This window comes from Ptychodera flava, chromosome 4 (assembly GCF_041260155.1).
Source record: "Ptychodera flava strain L36383 chromosome 4, AS_Pfla_20210202, whole genome shotgun sequence".
Taxonomy (NCBI): domain Eukaryota; kingdom Metazoa; phylum Hemichordata; class Enteropneusta; family Ptychoderidae; genus Ptychodera; species Ptychodera flava.
The window spans coordinates 47,400,959-47,419,892 of NC_091931.1; the positions used below are offsets into that span (position 1 = coordinate 47,400,959).

At 36.1% G+C, this 18,934-nt stretch overlaps 2 protein-coding genes across 2 annotated transcripts in view; one reads left to right on the forward strand and one right to left on the reverse strand.

Annotated features, from left to right (window-relative positions):
* LOC139132007 (bifunctional epoxide hydrolase 2-like) overlaps positions 1 to 3,788 on the forward strand; it is a 20,955-nt gene extending 17,167 nt beyond the window's left edge. Inside the window, exons 16-19 of the mRNA XM_070698360.1 lie at positions 1,334 to 1,403; positions 1,851 to 1,931; positions 2,239 to 2,294; positions 2,983 to 3,788. Of these exons, the coding sequence (XP_070554461.1) occupies positions 1,334 to 1,403; positions 1,851 to 1,931; positions 2,239 to 2,294; positions 2,983 to 3,067 (292 nt within the window). The 3' untranslated portion in view covers positions 3,068 to 3,788. The remainder of the gene's footprint in view (positions 1 to 1,333; positions 1,404 to 1,850; positions 1,932 to 2,238; positions 2,295 to 2,982) is intronic.
* LOC139132008 (bifunctional epoxide hydrolase 2-like) lies at positions 3,341 to 18,167 on the reverse strand. Its single transcript, XM_070698362.1, has 19 exons — positions 17,777 to 18,167; positions 16,918 to 17,002; positions 15,417 to 15,573; positions 14,568 to 14,758; positions 13,591 to 13,713; positions 12,678 to 12,746; positions 12,252 to 12,347; positions 11,485 to 11,563; positions 11,027 to 11,061; positions 10,669 to 10,695; positions 9,451 to 9,536; positions 9,167 to 9,281; positions 7,289 to 7,366; positions 6,975 to 7,038; positions 6,276 to 6,378; positions 5,502 to 5,571; positions 4,940 to 5,020; positions 4,626 to 4,681; positions 3,341 to 4,295 (listed from the first exon to the last, which is right to left on the reverse strand). Exons 1-19 carry the CDS (start codon positions 17,869 to 17,871, stop codon positions 4,211 to 4,213), a joined length of 1,695 nt encoding a protein of 564 aa, XP_070554463.1. The 5' UTR covers positions 17,872 to 18,167; the 3' UTR covers positions 3,341 to 4,210.
* Between the last annotated feature and the right edge of the window lie 767 nt (positions 18,168 to 18,934).

The following is an 18,934-nucleotide window of genomic DNA, read 5'->3' on the forward strand; positions in this document are numbered from 1 at the left end:
ATTATATCATAACAGTATATTGAAATTCTGGTGTGGAATGTCAGAACAGATTTTTGCTCAAGCTTAGAGCTCACGCGCGTATGCCAGCTGTGGTATATCGCCAATATACCACAATTCTTTTCGTGTCTCGACAAATCAGATCACTGTATTTGTGCCATCAATATACTGGTATGATATAATCAAAGCTATCGTCTACCGGTACCTATTTTCATTTTAATATCAAATGCTCCCTTTGCAAACATCTGCCTGCAAGTGTACACCTTTCCCTTTCTTTCCTTCAGTATATCTGATGGACAATTGATTTACTCTAGTACATTAATATTATATAGGGCTCAGCCCTTGGTGTCGCGCTAGGGGTTATTAAAGATTGGCAATGTTATTTGTATTGATTCATGATAAACTGTAATTGTTACTTCATAAACGTTTATATGACAACTACCGGTATGCCCAGTTTCCCTCTGATGAAAGCAGTTCACGTACGTACACGACTTCAAACCCTGCAGCAGGGCAGGTATAGATTTTCTGTAGCGTGTAAATATTTTGGACAAAAATTGGCAATTTTTCCAATGATAACAGCCTATTGCGATAAACAAGGGACGTATTATGCAATCATTATCATTGCAATGGTAACCGCACTGCCCACCTTCCACTTGCGTTCCGTCTAAAAACTGGCAATTTTTGAATCTAATTATTGACACAGGGGGCGCTCTTCTATAATTCAATCCCAGCATTCTTTGCGTATGCCCCCGTTCATATGCACGACAGTTTTCTCCCTTTATCTATATTAACGATATTTTGTATCAGCGACAAGGTGCATAATAACATTTACTGGCTAATAAAAGAGGTATATTTTATAAAAGGCATGTTATATAATAGTAATTTGTTTCGTTTTTGTTTATTTACGAGTACTCAAAAAAAAACATGGCGGCGCCCATGAAAGAAGGGTACACTTCCGGTTACTCGCATAGTATATTATGAATAAGCGCATGCGTAGTCAGTAAGCGGCTGACGCGACTATTAATGATTGAGACTCTTGGACAATCAACAGACAAATGATGTAAAATATAGGGAAATGCACATACTTTATAACAGATGGCAACTGTGTGATCTTGGCTTATTTGGTTTAGTCATGCACAAGTTACTCTCTTTAGAGAGGAATTGATCCTCTGTTCAGATGTCCATTTGTATGTTTCGGTATAATTGAAACATACCAGTCATTCAAACTCTCTCACTATTCATTCTCAGAGATACTCTTGAAATATAAGCCCTGGAATGATATTGTGTCACTGCATTGTATCCTTCATGAATATTGCTACTTTATTTATTTTTACAGAGGTCCTTTGAATTGGTATCGTAATATGGAAACTAACTGGAAATGGAGATCTAAGGTGCCAAACAGGAAGGTAAGATTATCACCTCTGTATACACATCTGTATAAAAACTCCACACAAGATACTGGTGGTGCTGTGGTATGTTTACGTGAAAGCCCTTTGCAGAATGTCACCAGGTATCCCTTTTCTGAAAGAAGGCCAAACTTCAGATTTCCTTGATATAAGTTTTGATAATATAATTGTACCATTCCTTGACAACCTGTAGGAAATGTGTGTACATATTTTATAGCGCCCTCTACTAACCTGAATCTCTAAAAAATTCTGCTACCAAGTTACTTTTGATATATGAGTGGTTGTCCTGTAACCATTTCACTCGGAGTTCCGAAATAAATGTCTTTCTTTGTGATCAAAAATGGCAGGGCTGTTCCAGAGTTAGGACAACTATCAACCCGTGTCCATTACCACAACACTTGTGACTTGCATGTTGAATCTCAATTTCTGATGTATTAATCATGACAGGTAACAGTTCCGTCTCTGATGGTAACAGCAACATATGACTCTGTGTTGAAACCGCAGTCTAGCAGACACATGGAACAGTGGGTGAGTCTGGTGTTTTCTTATGTAACTCAACAAGCATATTCACCGTAGCATACAATATATATATGCTATGGTTGTATGCAATCTATTTTATCTGAGCTTAATTTCAAGTTTCTGAAAATATGGACATCTTTCAATGTCTCTAAACGCACTTCCAGAAATTTATTCAGATTCACTCTTACCCAATTTATTATATTTTCCTTTTGCACAGATGAATTTTTCAAATCTTTACAATGATAATCATAACATCATTCATGCAGGACAATATAGCTGTGTATGACTAACTCACTAACTGCTACTCTTTTCCCAGGTTCCAAATCTGACAAGAGCAAATTTAGACTGTGGACACTGGATTCAGACAGAGAGGTAAGTGATTTCAGTTCAAACATATTGCCCAGTACGTCTGTCATCAAAATGGTGCAGTCCTCTTGAAATATGATTGCTGGATACATTTGAATGAATCCTCATTAACATCTCAAAGTACATTTTACACTGACCAATGCCTATTTACTCCACTGAAAATCAAAATTTTCTGAAGGTCTATCATCAAGTGCCTTGCTTATCTCTTTGTTATTGAAAGACTTTTGATGGCAGGGTTTATGGTAAATGGGATCAACATCCCTGAAAATTTGGCAATAGTTTACCAGTAGTAACAGAAAACTTTTTTATCTATTGACAATGTCATTTTCACAGGTGATGGGTAAATACCGGTATACATGTACCACATCATTCCATATGATGTGGCTGATATACAAGTTTGTTAAAGTTGACATATCGGCAAATATTATTGGGGATTCCAAATCACCTGGCTATACTCTGTGTTGGAACAGTACATCTGTGCATTCAATAGCTGTATGAGACAACACAAGTGTTAGAAGCAAACAGCTTGTGTTTGCCAAAATAACAATGTGCAGAACATGGAACTTCACACAAAAGTAACCCATTGTACATGGATAACAAAATTGCATGAAATGTCTTGGATTTAATGATCATAACTAAGCAATGTCTTTCTTGAACAGGAGTATAACTTCAGAATAATTTTGATTTTTTCCAGACCAAGGGAACTCAATAAAATCTTGATTGACTGGCTGGATAAAGTTCATCAGAAGTCTGGTGATAGGCTGATGACAAACCTGTAGCCGTCATGGCATTCATATGGCAATAGTGATACAATTGTGCAATAATTTTCGAAAAAAGGGCATTTTTCAATTGACAACACAAGATAGAGAAATACTTGAGTTCTTACAAAGATTCATGCAATATATTATATCATTTGCCACAGACTATCTTGCCATTGTCATTCTGTATCAAATCAAAGCATTCATACTAACAGTGAATCATGACTAATTACGCTCTGTGAAAATTTACTAAAAAGAACAAAAAAATTACACAAATACTGCAGAAGACAAAGATATCTTACATTTCACATTATTTTATTACATAGTGATTAAAGAATTGTTAAACTTTACAAATGTTTACAACCTGTAATTATTTTGACAGCAACCTGAGAACATGAACCCGATCTGGGTTTCTGAACATGCATTTGAGTAAAACATCCAGTGACAAACAATCCTTTGCACCCATCTGAGCCATGCCCATCTACAGAAAAGAATGATCTAACATGTCACAGGTCAAGGTCATTACATGGTATTTCGTTGTCAGGAAAGTTTTATTTTTGGCTGAATGCTGAAAGGGTATGATATTGAAGGTAGAATCTCATAGATATCTTTTCTAACAAGGGGAAATTTTGAAATTTCAGGCTGTTTATTTCTGCAGTCTTTGAATCAGTCTTGCTTGGGGTATTAGTGAGGTATTTTTATAATGCGATTCAGAAAATAAAATCATTATATTTTTCTTCTATCCATTCTCTTTGTCGACGATTTCTTGGTCGTTGTGACAAGTGCCTAGCTTTGTAGGTACAAGTACAATCCATACGTGCTAATATTTGAGCATGGAACATTGATCATTGCTGTACATGTGTCATGGACAACCATGCAACTTCTGGTCTTGTATTGACACATTGGGTCAGGGGTCAATATGCAAATTTTTATGCCACATAAACAAATTACCAGATATTTTCTTATATTTGAAATCCAAAATGGTTAATGTCCTAGAAGTTGAATTCATAGCAATTGTTTTCTTTATTTTCATAAAAAAAGATTGTAAAATAAAATGAGCCCATACAAGTAGATCAGAAATTTTAAACATTTGAGTCTGAATATCTGTCCCCGAGTAGCATTCTACCTTAAATTAATGCTGGCTTCATTGATGATATCAAACAACTACAGCATGGACTTCATTGGATTGCTGGATCTCTTGTGTACTTTGTCCAACCAGTCAGCAAGGATCTGGTTCAGCTCTCTGGGCCTGAAAAATGATACAATATCTTAAGAACATGATTGGAGCGTGATACAATGTTTACCATGAGTTCTAGGATGAAAGTTTGATGAAATTTGCGGCAGATGGGTAATTTATTTTGATTGAGTGTCTCTTGCGTATTTTGTCTCATTGAGACAAAAATTACAGCTTTGCTGCATGTTGATTGGCTCATTACGACAGAATCCATCGATATGATGGCGATATTGAACATAATTTGTGTTCATTAGTAATGATTTCTTGATAATTATGTGGTAATGTTCTTTTTTTCTGCCAAAAAGACAAACAAATTTCTTAACCAACATAGAAATAAAAGCTTACTTTTCCATTTGAGTCCAGTGCCCACAATCTATGTTAGCCCTGGTTAGATTTGGAACCTGTAAAAAAGAATAAAATCATCATAGTATTACTTGCATTGTGCAAACAACATGACAGTGCACTCAGTGAATGTTTTCCCCACATGGCCCCAGTGGTTGGTTGATTCTTGTTCTAAAGGTTGCAAAGCAACTGAGGAAAAGAAAAGCAAATGTCATACAGTTGTCTGAGGGCGCCACCACTGCAGTCACATAAAAATTGTACTAACAAATCAAATACAGGTATGTGTACATAAGCAATTCAAAAGAAAATTTCCTTACCCACTGATCCATGTACCTGCTTGAACGTGGTGTTAAGACTGCATCATAGCTGGCTGTCACCATCAAGGAAGGAGCCGTAACCTATTTTTGATAAAAAACAATCGCAGGATTTTAAAAGCCTGTGAACTTTTTAATGGCGGGCAAGACAGCGAAATGCTTATGATGTTTAATTTCTGCTGATAATCTGTCAGTGGTGTGGTAGCAAATATACATACAACCTATCAGAAGGGAGAACTGCAATGAATGCAATGATGTGTATGATAAGCAATCTCTAAAGTGTCAATAAATATCTAGAATATCTCACAAAGTGATGCATCTTCTTTGTCAATTGTGTTGCAAGGATCAGCCCAATATTTTCCATAAATTCATAGCTACCATTCCTATCAGTTTCTCCCTTTCATCTTCAAGGGAAGAGCCAATGAAATGACTTCTTATAAAGTGTGGTTCTTTATGCAAATGATGTTTAAATCACTGTTACATTGCAACATACACTCACTTAATAAGTCACAAGATTACTGCTGTTCATGCTGTTCACTGACATGCAAGACATTTTAAGACTTACCTTCCTTTCAGAAATTTTTGACCGCCATTTCCAATTAGTTTCTATATTACGATACCAATTTAAAGGACCTCTGTAATAGGATACAAATGGTAAACTGTCACAAACAGTATTGGAAAATTATATACATGCAACCTGAGAAATTAACAATATATATATATATATATATATATATATATATATATATATATATATATATATGTGTGTGTGTGTGTGTGTGTGTGTGTGTGTGTGTGTCCATGTTTACCAATTTTCATGTGCACACTCTTTCCAGTATTATGTCATGTCAATATTTGTTTGACATAAGCAGGTCTGAAATATTTTCGTGAAATTTTCAGTCCACACAATATTTAGCCAGTTTTTGGCCAGCCTTTCTGTTATACAATGGTTGTTGTACTTTATGTCCTTTTGTAGCTTCCCTTTTGTCCGTGTTTACAGTAATGCAAGAAGAGATAACAGGTCATTTTTCTTTCTAGAGGAAAAATTTGACCTTCACATTTTTTTTTTCAAATATTTACATCTAAAAGGCAGTGTACAGTAACCTTTTAAAGATATGACACAATATATATGATCTTTTCTGCTCCCACTGGGCAACCATTGAAAAATCAAGATGGTTGAGGTCATGTTTGTAGCACTATTCCTTATTGCTGGTATTGATTTGTCATGACAGTGTGAGTGCTATGCTTATGCATTAAGTTGAAGGCAATCAAAATTTTGAACATAAAGACAGAGGTTTAAAGATATCACAGCCGAGATACTAGAAAAATGTTGTCTTACTTAAATCCAGTTTTCTTAAACTGCTTGACATAGTAATCAATTTCAGACTGTGTCATGAGGGTGGGACACTCTGGTTTCTCTGGCAACCCGACTAGAATACCACCTGAGGAAGAGACAAGGCAAAATGAGTTGTCTGGCAAGGGATACTTAAGACATATCCTCCATCTATTACTCAGTAATGTGTGGTGCGAAATGAACAATGAAGCAAAAACATCATGTTCAATGGTCAACAGACATTTTGGGAAATATTGCCATAGTATGTATTGAAAGGTAAGCACTATGAGGTAACAATTATTGATATTTTTGTTAAATAATTTCTTTATCCTCACATCTCATGATTTCAGGGGTGTGAGATGCATATATTAATTCTACTGTATGGTACAATCAACACTTTCCCACACATGGCAGTAATTTGATCCAACCCTTCTTGAACATTTCACTTATTATCTGACCTACTATAACTTTTCAAACCTGCCTATTTTAAACTAAATTCGATATTTTGCAAAGTAATACATGAATTTACAGAGTTCTATTTCATGGACCACAGAGATAAAAAAGTTTCTTGAGTATATCTGACTTCCTGGAGGCAGGACACCGAGAACAAACTCTTATATATTTTTTATTCAGGTTGACGAGCAAATGATATAGTAGAAGAGTCATAAAAAGGAACTTATCTACTGGTATATAATGCAACTTTACCTCTTGCAGTGACATTAGCTGTAGATGGTTTATCTTTGACTTGTCCTGTTGTGTTTTCTTTACTCTATGACAAAGTGTCAAAGAAGTATTTGCATTAAGGACACTGAGTAAAAATGTCCACTTGAATTATTACAGCAAATTCAGAGTAAATTTGGCAATGAAATAAGTATTCTACCTACTGGTAACTAACACTGGTAAACTTAGTAGCTCAATGTATTGAAAAAGCTTGCAATATTGGCTTTGTTGCCTGCTTAACAAACTACATCTAGAGACTGCAAATTGATAACTGTTTTAAAAATTGAAAGCTTACTGACCTTACCGAAGATGGATACATGATAGAATATCTTCAAGGTTCTATCAATGTTCTTCTCCAACTCTGCTTCGGCAACACCCTGTAGAAGTAATTTAAGTGAGCAGACCAAAAGATCAGTCAATCAAGGACATTCATATGAGCATAGTGAAGCCATGATGCAAATGTGTAATAAATCAATCTCAAAATATCCTCAGTTTTCCAAGAGTTTTCTTTGAAAAGGACCCATTGAAGACTAAAAAGTGTATAACTGTCATAAGAGTTGAAAGTGGCATGTAAATTCAAAAGTTTTAATATTTTAGATTTCCTGCCATTTTCAGAAACTAATCATGTGATAGAGAAAACAAAGATTACAACAACAAAATGTCAGCTATCATGTGTTGTGCATTCAAGTAAATGGTGTCAAGTTTGTTTCTTTCATGATCACAATGCGTATATGCTATTAGCAGTTCAACTTTAATCCTGCAGATACATTCTTAGATTCATTGGCAAGCTCAATTCTAATCATTAATTACTTTTCAATTTTTTAATTATCGACCTATCGCCATCACTACGTCTATTTCCAAATTATACGAAATTATCATGTTGGAGAGGTGCAAGCATCATCTTACTACAAGTGACCATCAATTCGGCTTTAAAGAAAATCATTCAACAGATATGTGTATTTTCCTTCTAAAAGAAGTTATTGACTTTTATAACCGGCATAACAGTCCCGTGGTTCTGTGTTTTCTTGATGCCACAAAGGCATTTGATAGAATTAACCATTGGACATTATTCCATAAACTGATCAATAGATCTGTTCCAATGTATTTAATTAGATTGTTATTGTACTGGTACAGACACCAGGAATTTCGTATTCGATGGGGTCATATTTTATCTGACCCTTTCCCAGTGTATAATGGTGTCAGACAGGGAGGTATTCTCTCACCTTGGCTTTTTGCAGTATATGTGGACAATCTTAGTAATCAGCTAGACTCTTCCAAAACGGGTGTTCCTTGCTGGAAAATGTGTAAATCATCTGTTGTATGCAGACGATATTGTCCTTATCTGTCCTTCGATTAAAGGACTAAATGTACTCATCAAACATTGTTGTAGCTTTGCAGCTAATAATGACATTGTCTTTAATGCTAAAAAATCGAAATGTTTGTTGGTTAAACCACTACGTTGTAAAATCTCACGTTTTCCCAATGTCTACCTAAATGACACCATTCTGAAATTTGTCGACAAACACTGTTATTTGGGTGTAATTCTGAATTCATCGGGTGATGACAATGATGATATCAGGCGACAATTGAGGTCTTTGTACTCTAAAGCGAATTTATTGATCCGTAAATTTTGTAAATGTTCCACTAAAGTTAAGTTTACCCTCTTTCAAAGTTATTGTTCTTCAATGTATTGTTCACATTTATGGAGTGCTTACACCAAACAGAATATGAGTGATGTTCGTGTTGCGTATAATAATTCTTTCAGAATTTTGTTAAATATCAGAAACCGAATAAGCATTAGTGATACTTTTGTGCAGAACTGCATTTCGACATTTGACAGTAAGCAGCGGGCTATGAGGGCTCGTTTTTACATTAGACTTAACAGGAGTAGTAATACCTTGATAAGTGCAGTCATGTCTGATTATATTAGAAGAGAGAGTAAATGGTGGAAAAGGGTGATGTCCACAGTATTTTAATCATTTACTTTGGTTTCCCATTTTTGTCGTATTGCTATTTTGGCATTTTACTTGGTTTGCTGTGACTTTTTTTTGTTTCAATTGATTGTAACTTTTGTTGTTGTTATTTTTTATACTTTCCTTCTCTGAGCTGGCTCTCGAAATAAAGTTATTATTATTATTATTATTTTCAGCCGTAAACTGTCAAATGGTGGCACTCACTGGATCTTGGTAGTACAGTTGATAGTCAAAGACACCAGGCTTCTTTTTCATCTTTTCAAAGGGATTGACCTCAGGATGTACTGGGAAAAATGGCGTGTTTATACCAGCCACAGCTCTGGAAAAAAGAAAGTTAAACACAAAAAAGGTCTGACGGATTGTCAAGATCCTGGACAAGTTTTTAAACACCTCTCTTAATAAATAACTTTCTGTGTACTACCTATGTACCTACTATCTATTCATCTGTCTGTATACCAGTATATACACACACATGCAGTATCACTAACCTTGTCCTGTCAGGATAGAATAATCCCATATTCCAGACAATAGCGCCACCCCAGTCATGACCAATGAAGGTTGCATTAGAAATTCCCTGCAAAAGGTGACAGTGATTCAGTTTGTTACTTTCATTGTTGTTCTGACTTGTCAATAGCATGAAACGGTGCAGCCTTTGTGTATACCTACATATTGATGCCAAAGTTGATAATGAGATCAAGAACATTAAGCCCTAGTAGCTGATACCGTTTTGGATCAAAAGCTTGGGGCAAAGTTTTGCCAATTACCTGCACATTCACTTTCTACTACTGTTTTCATGCATTCTTAATTAAACTTTCATTCATATGATGTTTAAGCAATAAAGCACATCCAGCGATGGCATACCACAAGATTTTGACATGACATATCTGCAAGAGCGATAGCGAGTGCATACATGAAGAGAACTGGCTAGCTATTATATCATAACAGTCTATTGAAATTCTGGCATGGAATGTCAAAGAAGAATTTTTGGTCTTGCCAAGAGCTCACGCATGTGCCAACTGTATTATATCACAAATATACCACATTTTTTTTTTCACACCTGGGCCAATCAAATCACTGCATTTGCACCATCAATATACTGGTATGATATATTTACAGATATCAGCTATTAGGAGAAAGTAAGTAGTGATTTAATACAGTCATCTCATGTGCAATTATTAGGCATTCTGTGAAAGGATCATATTATGCTGAATCTGATAAACATTCCTACAATAAATCTACATCTAGAACTCAATTGAAATGCCTCTGACTGAAAATGTTTTCTTTTCCAATTTATTTCCTTTCTCTTTAAGTTTTACTAAGTCATGTTTCCCACATCATGCTGGCCCTCCCTTACCTCCAACATGCCTCAGCGTTTCATGTAGACAGGGTGATGGGTGATTCACCCTCTGTTGACATGTTGGCACCGTTAGCAATTTGTCAAGATGGGACCAGTGCCCAATGAAATTATCTCAGTCACACCTCAGAGATATAAATAGAACACACAAATGGGGTGGAATTCCCCCAAATGATCTGACAAAGGAGGAAAATCCCCCCTCCCTTTGATGTCACCCTGGATGAAACACTGATGCCCCCTTTCACATCTTTATTCATTCATTCATTCACAAACTATCTCCCTCTCATCATTTTTATCATTTGTTTCTTCTTTTTTTTTATCATGTTACTGAACTGCTAACAGTTTACATTACCAGTGTGTCCAGCAGATCAATTAAGTCCTGTAAGCAAAACGACACAAAGTTTTTTTTAAGAAGGTTGATTTTGAGTAAATACGTTGCAAATGATGAACTAAAGGAAATATCAAAACAGAAGGAATTTTCTACAACTATAAGAAGACTTGTGAATGTATCACAGCTGTTTAGTGGGTGATAATCAAATTTCCTGACAATGTCATGGAAAATCTTACAATCAATATTGCTTTATTCTGATTGAATTGTTGACAGTTTTTGATAAAGCTGTCTTTGAAAGTTGTTTCTTGGAGATTTTGACAGCAGGTTGAGTGGAATTGATTTAATATTAGTGACCAGATCAATGAATGTTGATACTTACACCACAAATCTTCTCATGTGAATATTGTTCAATTTCTGGAAAGGAGATAAAAAAAGTTGAGTATTAACTTAAGCTTGGAACCAAATTTATACAAAACCTCCTATAACATGCAAGTGGGAGATATCCAAGGATATCATTTATTATTTGCTCATGCCTTTCTTTTTTGCTTACAAAATCACTTTAAAATAAAGCTGATTTATCTAAAAGGAAAAGTGTTGTTCTCTCTACTGGTAAGAACTTTAACATTTTAAATTTGTATTCTGCATGTAAGCCATTATAATACCATGTACAGTGTATTTTCACATCCCTGGTTTCTTGTGTATTGGTTTAATGTAATGTAATGTTGTGCAGAGTCTGATGACCTTATGGTTGAAATTGTTCTCTGTATCTGGGTAACAGATACTTCCAACATCAAAGGTTGTTGTGTTTATAATTGACAAGGTTTCTACATTTTGTACCTGGTGGACTTGATGAGTCTCCATATCCTCTCATATCTGGTACTATCACTCTGTAACCTGCAAGGGCTAATGCTGGAATCTGAATTAGAACAAAGGTAACATCAGAAAAACGTAATATTTGACATTTCTGCTCTTTTGAAGACATAATCTGTGAAATATACTGTGACAAAACACCCTGACTCGACAGTTCAGCAAGAAATAGATACAGTTGTATGGAATTTATTCTTCATTACAATCTAGATTCCTCTACTATAAAAGTGATCTTACTATTAAAATTTCACTCAAAATGATGCTATACTTGGTGATTATGCCACATAATTAATATTACAATGAAGCTTATTTAATAAAAGATATTTTTGGCAGAATGTCCTGTCAAATGAAATAAAATGTGATTTTTAATTTGTAGCCTGACCACAGTGATATTTTACAGTTATAGCAGGTTACCATAACCTATGAGTTCTATGCATTATCCCATTTTGATAGCATCACTTCATAACATGTGCATAACGTAATGTAATCCTCTGATTATACCAGTATGATGTATCTCAAACATAACACTTACTATCATTTCTCATTTATTCTATCTGATGCAAATTAAACATACAAAAAACACTCGTCAAATTAGTTTGTTGTTTCCTACAAGGTAATGTCTCACCACTAAAACTACATTTCACATTTTATCCAAGTACTGGCGATTCAAGCACACACCATATGACATTTCAAATTCAAACCATAAGAGAAGGAATCTAGCATTTTTCTGTACTTACCTGATATCTCCATGAGTACCAAGACTCTGGGAAACCATGGCAACAGATAACTGCTGGTCCTTCACCAATTTCCACAAAGTGTATACGCAGACCATCCTGGAGCAGGACATGCAAGAAATATATACCGGTATTTGTATCTTAATTCTTAGAATTTGGAGAATTTGATAGACTGGTGTGATCCCCTGAAAGCCCTTTTCAATAATCTCTTTTCATCTTTATAACCCTCTTTGTCACTTACTTTTTATGTTCTCAGGTAAGTAGATATCTCCCTGTCTATTACATTATGCAGCTCTATGATTTGTCTCTGAAAACATATTTACCAGTCTGTCATATTGTATGTCTGTTCATGAAATACATCCAACAGTCAGTGCACTTGTACTTCTGAAAAAATGACATTATGTATGTAGAAAAGCAAGAGCAACTCACCCTAGTATTGATGTAAGAGTGACACAGCATGTCTGGATTGGCTGCCACTGGTGCTTGCTCTTCGAACACCTGATTCAGCAAAACATAAAAGTTGTGACAAAACGTTGAGTTCTCATGTGATATTTTTGTAAGCATACATTTGTCACACAACAAAGTTGCTCCCTACAGTACTACTTGCATACAGTTTTTACGAGAAAGCCTGCATTATAAAAGCCAGATTATGATTAAAGCATACCATTGAGAAGCTAATGAATTGACTGACATTTAACCCAATCACTCCAATGAGCGGTGGAGGGACCGCACCTACATTAATTCTCAGTCATTAGCCCAGTGATTAATGAGACAATAAAATTTGCCCTATCCATAATAGTCCTGTTACATTTTAACTTGACCATTTCCAAAGGCATCCAGGGTTTATGGTTTATCTATCGACCCTCAACCTTTCATACGGATGAATAAAAACTGCATTTGTCAAAAACTGGAGGATGTAAACAGGAAATTCAGAGGGTTTGTGGATAAAATATAATTTCTGTAATGGTAGCTGATATTTGTGTATTTTCTTATCAGTACACGATAATGGTCAGAGAGTGTTATAAGGTAAAGTTTTCCTGACAGAGAATATTTGTCAAAAGGACGACATCAGGACAATAAATATATGGTATAATTACCAGACTGCCACTACATTCAAGACAATTGTTAAGGTAACGTATTGTTGCCATTATATAAGTGAATGCACATTTTCCACTCATCATCAGAAATTACAGTAGCCAGAAAACAATATTAACATAGTGATATATGCTGGTTCTCTACAAGAACGCTTGTGGTTCAATTGGATATTGCAGTTGTAAACCATCAGAAAGTCAGCCAGGGCAATGGCTAGGTTCATTTTTTAAATACCTTATGATATACTCACATTGACCTGTGTGACTTTCTGTAGTTCTTGGAGTGCAGTAGTTGGATCTGATACCCTGATGGTGTGTATTCCCATTGCTCTAGCTGGCTTCAGATTTAAACCAATATCATCTAGAAATACTGCCTACACAAACAGAGGTTAAGTGAATAAAGATGATATTAAAATTGACATTCTGACTTCATATCCTCAATGCTTCTCTTTCACATACCATATTGTAACTCAGAATTACCACCCTTTAGAGGTTTAACATTTTCACCCACCATGCTTTAGCCAAAACCCAGTTAACACTGGTGATTATAGAGCTATTCACTGGTACAGGACCTGATGTGAAAAGGTCAAAGTTCACTCTAAATGCAGTTGTTTAAACTTTATGGAACTGATGGTCAAAATCCTAGATCCTTCAGAATGCCAAACGTTTTACATTTAGTATTTTTTTAAAGATAATATAACCTGGTAAAACCTTGATATCATAGACCTTTGAACAGATATAACTTGCAAACCACTATTCTGTCACAAATTCTTAATTTTTTGCCCACGTTTTATGACTAGCGTGTTGTATATATTCATCTTCAGTCTACTATGTATGTGTGTGTGTGTGTGTGTGTGTGTGTGAATAAATATTAGTTAATATTGTTGTATGATGAGGAAAGGCAATGAACAATGGATTTATGATGGAAAAATGTTTTCCTCTAGCTTTGCAAATAAAATCAGACATATCATACACAATTCCCTCTTACATTGAATTGTCAAAAGATAGCTGACTTAAAAGACCTATAAAACTGTATTACAAGATTTAGAAAAAAAAAGCGGGTGCTAATATTGTGGAGTTTCGACCAAGACTGAGTACAAAAGAGCTTCATACCAATACATACGCATTCAACACTAAGCCCAAATTCAAGGAATTCTCTTTTGTGACAAATAGACAGTAATTATATGCTAATCTTCGAAACGCATATAATTGTTCTCTCTTTGCTCACCTCTGAGGGCGCCACACCTATAGCATCACATGCCAACTTGTAAATTTCAGGTGATGGTTTTCTCATTCCTACTCTGCATGACTCAATGATGTGATCAGCATAGTGTCTGAGTACTACCATGAAACTAGAATTCTCTGGCCTGTCTGGGATATCATTGATGTAATTATTGGTCAAAATACAAGTCTTCAGTCCTATTGATGAAAAACAATGGATAAAGATTAAAATTTAAATTTAACCTTCTTTTTGTTTCTATGTTTCTGTACCTACCACAATTAATAAAACCAAAACCCTTATTGTAACATCTTTTCACAACGTCTGAAACAACAAGAATCTTCTAATTAATCAGATGGTCCATTACTACTGCAAAACCATCAATGATATAGTCTTGAAGTTGACGCTCAATTTCAAAGAACGCATCCAAAATTTTGAATTTTGCCATCTGCAGCAACTGGAGAAACACAGAGGATAACATCTACATAAAATTCCAACTGTTCATTCGGACATTGTTCTCAATTTCTTTTTCCCTTTCTGCAAAGCATAATTTAGGTGTTGCAGAATATATAATATACTGCCAGATCAATATGCTAAACCCTATCATGCACTGAGGTTGCAGAATGATACTGGCAAACTTTGAAATAAATTTTCACAGCTTGACAATCAGACAGAGTCATTTTGGTTTGAAATTTTAGCAGTCAATCACTGATTGACTCATTGTCAAGTACAAACTGGGAATGTCCACCGAGTTAAAACAGTTGACTTTTTCAACTACCATAAGTCTATTTTCCAAAATATTGCCAAAATTGTATTTGCAGAAATTTCATAATATCTCATAAACACAGCCATACAAACCATTTCTTCTAAGAGCTAAGAGGGCTTGTAGCATGCTAGGAACCACTTTGGTATCAGTCATGGACAAAAACATCTTGTGTGGATTAAATTCTTCAGGAATGGTCAAATTGGCTTCCTTCATTGCGGCTGAGACTTCTCTCTTGTATTCACTATAGAACTGAAACCAGGAGAGAACCAGAGTTGTGTTGTTTTGGTTTGGAGGTAAACAGTACTCGAGGAAAAAAGTAGTAAAACTAAAAATCAAAAGATACATGGAAGAGTATCACATAATGATAATCAGTCACTGAATCAAAACACAGCCTTCACCATATGGCAAGGTCATGGTGGGAAAATGTATCCCATCTTTTATTTATACAGACAAGCCGAGCTTTGAATTTCATTTCTCAAAGTGGGAGAGCTGAAAGGATGATAAGCATTGTTTATTTTGCAAAGGGGATATAACAGTTTTGGACCCTGTCAAGTATGCTGCAAAGAAGAACCCAGCGGAGTAAACCATTATTTTTTAAGGGTGCTGACGGTTGTGAGGGGCTTAATACACATGCTAATGAAAGGATGGGACTTAGCAGTAGTGCACTTGTGGTAATAGATGTTGTTTTCATAGTGTATCTCTCTTTGGAGGATTGTAAAAATGTCATAGGACAGTTTCACTATCGCTGAAGGCCACGAGACCAGTGACCATCTATTGAAAAATTTGCCTTTTATTTCCAAAGATGTGAAAGAATAATACCTATTTGTTTAGGCACCTTTCTTTACACTCACAGGAGCATTTGTTAGTGTAGCTGAACTTTATTGAGTAGTACCACAGTTCGTAGTTGTGCATGAACACAAGAAAGTTCTAATGACTTTAAATAACCGATCTCCATGTAGCATTTAGTGAACTAATACATTGCTGAACTTAGAATGTTGAGAAGACAGAACATATGACTTATTACATAGTTGAACTTTGGCAAAGGTGTCATCTAATGGCTATATTCAGCCCCTAACAGCCATTGATCACCCCTAAAAAATAATGGTACAGTCCAGTAGGTACTTCGGTGGCAGCATACTTGACAAGGTCTACAGTTTCATTTAGAAGAAAGTTATGAATGGAAGATCAATTACAGCTTGCGATAAGAATGAAATGCATAGCAGAGCATGACATGCAGTGAATTTTATTTGGACAGAGACAAATTGTGGTGAATTTCTTTCAACAAAAAATGATATGTTGAGTGAGTTTCATTTCTGAGTAATGATACACAGTAAATTTTATTGATGGTCTGTGGAGATACAGAATATTTTATTTATTGTCAAGACTTTCAGGGATGTAGTAAATTTTAGTTACAGGTAGCAAAAATAAAAGTACAGGCAGCTACAAGTTAGTTTGTGCAAAATGTTGTGATTTTTTACCAGAACTAAATTTTCACAGCCGGCAAATTTAGCTGATCGCCGGTTGTTTTTGCCAGCTGCTGGTTATTTTCTACATCCCTGACTTTGAGAAAACAACAACTCCATTTGTTACTACCTCTGTCACTGTCAGCTCTCCTCTTTCCATTTTACAGAAGGCATTGTCAGGTCTTCCTCTAATCATGACTGCTTCAAGAAAATGTCTGGAAAATAAAATTATCAGTTACACATAAAAATTAAAAAAAGCCCAACACAACTGAAGAATGAAAAATGCAAAGCTGAAAAGGAGACACACGTGACAAATATCAATTTTAACAGATAGGCCTGATACGACTTTTGAAAAAACTTGCAACCTGTCACACAACAGTAACAAGTATTAACTCAATGTAGTCTCATACTATAGTATGAGACTTCATAAGTAAAAGTTGATAATGGTCTTCGTTTCTTCATTGTCGCACTAAGCTTACAGTGCCTTGACATTGTGTTTGGCAAATAAGATAATTTTTATATCATCATTATAACCTAAAATGTTTCATATTTAATGCAAGTTGTAATTCGAGGTACTGAGATGTGTTCACTGTCGTGTATGCAAACCTAGACTCATACTGGGCCCTTCTGTGAAGCTATTAAACAAGTTTGCCTTGAAGTCGAAGGATTCTGGAGGCTCGAGGTACTGAGGTAGCTGCAAACTTATAGCTCTACATACGGATTTGGACGAATTTGGACTTTCTGTATACATTGAGTGCATGCAGCAGTGTCGTAGCCGGCAGTTTTCACCTTGTCAAGTGCACTGGACACTGGTCAGACACCGGGGTCAGGCAATACCAGTCCGTTGCCTATCATTTCATCGCGTATTCTAGTGTCTGAGGCTGTGCTCGATCTTCAGAGCAATCAACAACATCATTCATTGCAACTTCGTTGGAAATTTTAATCCGATGTGTTTGGGGATTATCAAAGAACCCTTCTCGCAGACTTACCTGGGCAAACCTAACGACTCTCCATAGCTCCTTATTCCTGACTGGGGTGGTGTTATGATGACCCCTCCGATGTCGAAAATAACCGCCTTCTTCATACCTAAATCTGTACTAAAATGTTGGGTTTCTTGAAATCGAAAATTTCGTCTGCAAGCGATGGACAGCAGAAGTGCTCGGAGTGTTCTCTGTCCTAAACGTGGTTTACATATTCCCGATAAGTACCAGCGCTGGCTTGCCTAAGGCCGCGGTTCGGACAGTCTTCGGTTAACTGATCCATTCCCTAATCAAGCGAAATATCATTCGGACTTTGGTCTGCGACCAACGAGCACACAAACATTGAATGCATTGCAAGTGCTGGTGGGTCAACCTACTTCCCTGCTATGTGACGATACACAGTCCGCTGTTTGATATCTGCCACAGGGGGCGCTACTGACATCCGCCAGTGGAGTGGATCATAGGAGTCGTCTACATGTCTGTCCCCCGGGGGGAGGGGGGAGGGGTAGAGGTGTCTTGGTCTCAGTACGGACGTAAAAATTGTCTCAGCAAAGGTTTCTTCTTACTATTGTTTATTTTATTTTAATACGTTTGGCTACGATATGCATTGCCAATAAAGAATACTGCCAACCTTTGGTGTCTTGGTCTTTTATGTAGGCCCTACTGGTTATTCAAAAAATTCTTTTACCTTCTCCGTGCTCTTTGACAATCTTACGTGAAGTTTTGTCACTGCGTTGTGTCTATTATCTGATGCGTTTTATGCCTAATGCGCCACAGCAAGTAATGGTAAATTACTAATCTGTGGTAGCTGTCACCAGATTATCACCGTATTAACTTTGACAAAGTCCACAATCAAAGCACCAGCAAGGTGCCCTACCCCACCCCACCCCGAGGGACGGACATGTAGACGACCCCTAAGAGTGGATTTGGAAGTATACACGAGCGAATGGTGGAGGGACTTTGTTCATATATACCAATAAAACAACGAGGGTTGTAATAGTCGCCACAAATGGTCAGACTTCACTGAATCCACACATACTTTATGCACAGAACCCATGTACGGCTTGGACTATTTTCCCTTGAAAATTTTGTTTTTGAGATTTGATTTTACACCGCAATGGCAAACTTTCTTGCCAACAAAACACTCAAGGATAGACCTATGAGTAT

What these genes read in the sequence shown, in the direction of transcription:
- LOC139132008 (XM_070698362.1), bottom strand. Translation starts at nt 17,871, where the DNA reads ATGAAGAAGGCGGTTATTTTCGACATCGGAGGGGTCATCATAACACCA. An exon ending in TTCTATCCTGACAGGACAAG is followed by an intron (nt 9,282 to 9,450) that starts GTTAGTGATACT and finishes TCTTTTTTCCAG; the next exon opens with AGCTGTGGCTGGTATAAACA. An exon ending in AGCTAATGTCACTGCAAGAG is followed by an intron (nt 6,379 to 6,974) that starts GTAAAGTTGCAT and finishes TCTCTTCCTCAG; the next exon opens with GTGGTATTCTAGTCGGGTTG.